Source organism: Pundamilia nyererei, unplaced genomic scaffold (assembly GCF_000239375.1).
Source record: "Pundamilia nyererei isolate P.nyererei 1_Seehausen unplaced genomic scaffold, PunNye1.0 scaffold00008, whole genome shotgun sequence".
In the NCBI taxonomy this organism is placed as follows: Eukaryota; Metazoa; Chordata; class Actinopteri; order Cichliformes; family Cichlidae; genus Pundamilia; species Pundamilia nyererei.
In genome coordinates, this window is record NW_005187409.1 from 4,490,940 (window position 1) to 4,495,842 (window position 4,903).

A 4,903-nucleotide genomic window follows, 5' to 3' on the forward strand; every position below is an offset into this window, starting at 1 on the left:
TATCCTCCTCCTGATTCGCTGCCCCTCAGAAACAGTTGAACAGGGGGTGGGTGGGGCTTCTGTGTGGCTCAGAGGACCATATCAGGGACAGCATGTCTCATTGACGTCACTCAGAGGCATAAGTAGCAAAACTGAAACATTTAAATTAGACTGAAGCCTAAAATGTAGTCTCACATGGACTACGTCTGCATCTACCTTTTTAACAATTTATATGACAGAATAAGGAGCATCATCATCATCACTGGGTCCCTTTAATCTCAGTTCCTGGACTAGAGTGCTTTTAGCGGCATCTGCAGTGCACATAAATGCATGATTATAAAGTCTTTCTATCATAAAAGACTGCAACAGACCAGCAAACAGGGCCTCCAGCTCCTCGCTCTTGTTGGGAACGATGTTGTTGGTGGATGGGACGAAGGTACAGCAGGGACAGTGGACGCCCAGCTTCAGGCCAAGATTATTCTCTATGGGAGGGAAGAAGGGAAAGAGAAGTGCAAACACTGATGTATGGATCGCAGTGCAAGCTGGTAACGACTCGCTGGTGGTGAAGCTCACCTGGCTCTGACACCCAGTCCTTTACAGTCTCTGTGACCTCCGTAGAGATCCAGGCTCCTTTTGCTTTTGGCTGAACAGTGCGCGAGTCGATGTAACGCTGAGTGGATGTGCTGTCTTCATCCGGCTTTAGCAGCTGAGACAACAAACACACAGAAGGAGCTAGATCCCCATCTCATCAATACATAAGAGATGTTTCTGTGTTGGGTTGAATTATAAATAACAATCTTCTGACTTTAAGATCAAATCAGACTGTCGCTCACTGAGAATAATGGATATACCTGATAGAGCTCCACTCTCTGCTCCGAGGCCCGGGCCTGTGGGTTGGGGGCTCTGAAGATCCTGAACTCAGCCTTGACCAGAGTGCTGTTAGTCAGGTCGACTCCGCTGACGTCAAAGTGGACGACTCTGTAGTGGGGGCTGGGTGCTGTTGGCTGCACCGCATCTTGAGGGAGCAAAACAAAGCACTGTGGATGACTAATGCTCCAACAACATCTCGTGCCTTCACACAATGCTGTATTTATACTATGGGTTAAAACTGCACTGTGGGACTGATTGTCTCGGACGTAATTATAGGTTTTGGTAAAGAGGCTAAATGTGTCGGGCTTATGTTTAATATATGTTGTGCTCATGGGTTTCCTGTGTGAAACATCCCCAAACACCTAGACAGTTATACAATTATGCACCATGTAATATCAGCAGCACCATTAATCTTCAAATCTTCCAAATAAGATCCATCAACACACCGAGTTTTCTTTCCACAGCTGGTGGATCGACTCCATGAAAGTGCTCTGATGGGGCAGGAAAGCAGAGTGCATTACTGAGGGGCACATCTGGGGTAGTTTTTAGTTTTTAGAAGATGGGATGTGCAGTAGTACAGTGTCTCACAGCAGTAGCTACGATTTAAAACAGCCAGAAACTTCTTACTGACTACTACTACTAACACTTCTCCTTTTAGGTCCCCCTACTAAGCATGTGGTTTACAGCAGACTACAGTGTAGTTATTCTGTTGTATTTATCAAGAAATATAAATGCAGGTGTGAATGCCAATAAACTGTTAAACAGACACATTTTTTAAAAGAAACTATCATAATTACACAAAATGTCTTAAATGTACTTTACAAATGTGCTGATCCACCCCTCATTTCTTTATATGTACTTCCAAGGAGCCAGACTTTATGTATTTTTTTTACAGTGGTCTTTTCTGGAGGTCTTTTTTTGGACACTTTTTTTCTCATCTCCAGTCCTTGTGCCTGACTGTTTTCAGAGAAATGTTTTTTTTAATATGTTGAGCCATTTAACACTGGCCTATGAATCATTCTAGTGTAAAAAAGGGACTTTAGTCAGGGGATGAACCAGTGCTGTGTCTACACATAACAGAGGACTTAGCGAATGGTATCTTAAATAGTATCTTTAGGCACTTTGTTACTACCAGCCTGACACAAAAATACATCGTTTAAATTTATAAAACATAAAACAGTTTAACAGGCATAAAATAGCATTTTCGCAACAACAAGATGCTTTTCCAAAGAGCTATTAGTTGGCCTATCTCAGCAAGCTGTGCAGCGTGTCCTTGAAAAACTGAGGAAATTGGACAAGTGGAAGACAAAAGACAGCAGGTCTACAATCTGTCTGCAGGACAGGAAAAAATCCAGCCTGACGTAGGACCTGAGAAACGGACCTGGACCTTCAGTTGATCCATCTGCTGTTCACTGTAGACTGATTAGAAATAGTCTCAGTGGAAGGGTGGCTGTCAGGAAGTGATTTAAAGGAAGGGAAACATGGAAAAAAAGGCTGAGTTGTACAAAATTATGAAAGAACTGGACTGAAATTCAGTGGCAACAGGTCTCATGGAGTGATGGATCCAGATCAGACCTCAGCATAATTGAAGCAGCGTGGGATCATCCCAACAGACAACGGAGCAAAAGTCAACCAACATCCAAACAAGATCTTCGAATGTCTTTCAAGGAGCCCTGAGAAGCTTACCTGAAGACTGCTTAAATAAATAAAAAGAAAGCTTGACGAAAAGAGTTAAGAATAAAGTAGTCATACCAAATATTGATTTTCAAGCACATTAGAATAAATACTTTTTCCCCAAGTAAAATATAAGGAACTGAAGGGTGGCTCAGGACTTTTGCACAGCACTATGAGTTACAGTAGTTGCCAAAATATATATATTAATTAAAAATGTCACACTTGCTGCTTTCAGCTCTTTTTGTGTTAGAATTTATTACAAATATTTATATAAACTGATAATAAATGGTGCACAGAGAACCTGCTATATACGTAGTTAAAGTTGATAAAAGCAGGTAGTTTATAAAGCTTAGTTAGGAGACTGAACTATTAAACCAAACAGGTTAATCAAAGACAGACTCACAAAATCAGATACAATATTCAAGAACTACTAATCCATCAGCAGTCAGAAAATCGTTTTGTTTTTTAACTTAGATAATTATCAGTCACTGCTGCTATGATATGGGTGGAGGGACTGTTCAGTCTGTTCAGGATGCAGGACCTGAGGAGGTTCAAATAAATCTCTCATGAGGGGAAAACATGCACCTGATTTGCTATTTAAGAGTTAAAAAAACTGAAAATAAAACATGGCAACATTGTTACTTTTTCACTGTAATTCACTGAGATTCAATTACATAATTAATGCTCAACAACAGCGAATAGAGGCCTCTGTGTTTGTTTTACCCGGATGGGATTGGATATTCAGACGTTTCAAACTAGTACATACTTTCATTCTTCTAAAGTGACCACTGGGGACCCCGGGCCACACATTGAGAACCCCTGTCAGGACTCACTTGTGTCGGTGCGGGGGGGCAGCATGTCGATCCTCTGCACCTCTTTGGCGTAGTAGTCCTCCTCGCTGCTTTCGCGCTCGCACGCGGACTCGGCCTGGCGCGCGCGCTCCTTCAGCAGCTCCCGCGTGCTGTTGTACAGCAGCAAGACCTCCGGGGGCACCGAGCTCGGTGGTGGCACGTCGTCGTCGTCATCTGGAGGGCTGCGGATGCGGAGCTTGCTGAGGATCTGACCGCGCACCGCCTCGATGCGTCGAGACTTCTGCGCGTCCAGGTTGATGGACTGGCAGGTGTTGAAGCCCTCCACCAGGAATACACCGGAGAACCGGAGCAGCAGCACCAGCGCGAGACGGGGAAGCCACATTGTCCGGGGAGGTGCGAGGACGGAGATAATTCAGCGCAGTGGGCTCTGACCAACAAGCTGCGTCTCCAAGCCAAGCGCGCAGAAACGTGTGCGTAAAATGATTTAAACTGCGAGACTGAGGGTGAAAACCGAGCCTTCCTAACTTAGATCAATAAACTATTTTGAAAAATCCAGCTCTAATGTGTTAGTTTGGTCAAAACCGCGTCATGTAAAAAAGGAAAACCGCATCTGCTGATTTCACACTTCTGATTTTGTAGTTTTATAACATTTTCATAGATGCGCCAAGCACCAAACACACAAGGACGCATTATTTATTCTTTAAAATCTACATTTAACTTACTGCATCTAAGAAAAAACGGCTGTTTTAATTTAAAAAGAAAAATATAAAACTGCAACAAAACACTGTAAAAATGTAAAAATGAAGTGATTGGAAATTTCTCGTGACTCTTCAGATCCAGTCTGGTGCGCTCGGAGAGCTCTGGTGTCCCTTGCCGCCGTGCGCGCTCTCTCTTCGTGTATAAGTGGCGTTTTTTTAACGAAAGTCTGTCCGGAAAGTTAAAACGTTATCTCCGTTTTCCGCCGTCCATCCTCGGATACGCGAACAGCTTTCAGGAGAACAGAGTCGTCACAAGAGCTCAGCCCATGTCGCAAATCCTTCAAACAACAACCTGAGCGGAGCAGTTTACCGAAAGCAACAGAGCTCCCGTGCCTTCACCCCCGAAACACCCATGTGTGGAGCAAAAGACTGTCCCATATCCGCTTCCAGAGAATCTAGCTACAACTTGGAAAACCTAGTGAGGTCCTCCCATTCCCCGTTATAGGTAAACAGTGAGCGGGCTGTACTGAAACGTAGAAAAAAAAAGTGATTTATGTTGGAAAAAACACGGTGGGCCTGTTAAACCCCTCATATAAACATCTAAACACGGAAAAAGTCAGACGACGTAAAAATACATGACGCAGAAAACATAAGAAAGAAGTCCTTGTGCTGTGAGTTAAAAAAAAAAGAGAGGAAACTTTACAGTGACCTGCAGATCCCAAATTAAATGAGCTCCAGCCTGGTGAACGCTGGGCTGAAAGCTCTGCTGAAGACACACAGACCTGCTGCAGGATGTGACTCCATTATTCTGCAGATCCTCTGTGAGAAACTCTGAGACTGAGACAGAGAGAAGGAGGCTGGAAGGGAGGG

At 43.7% G+C, this 4,903-nt stretch overlaps 1 protein-coding gene across 1 annotated transcript in view; it reads right to left on the reverse strand.

The window, feature by feature from the left end:
- Window positions 1-4,903, reverse strand: part of tgfb5 (transforming growth factor, beta 5) — a 7,940-nt gene extending 3,037 nt beyond the window's left edge. The window contains exons 1-4 of the mRNA XM_005723062.2: window positions 3,357-4,903; window positions 831-994; window positions 553-685; window positions 217-461 (exon numbers count right to left, since the gene is read on the reverse strand). Coding sequence (XP_005723119.1) covers window positions 217-461; window positions 553-685; window positions 831-994; window positions 3,357-3,717 — 903 coding nt within the window. The 5' untranslated portion in view covers window positions 3,718-4,903. The remainder of the gene's footprint in view (window positions 1-216; window positions 462-552; window positions 686-830; window positions 995-3,356) is intronic.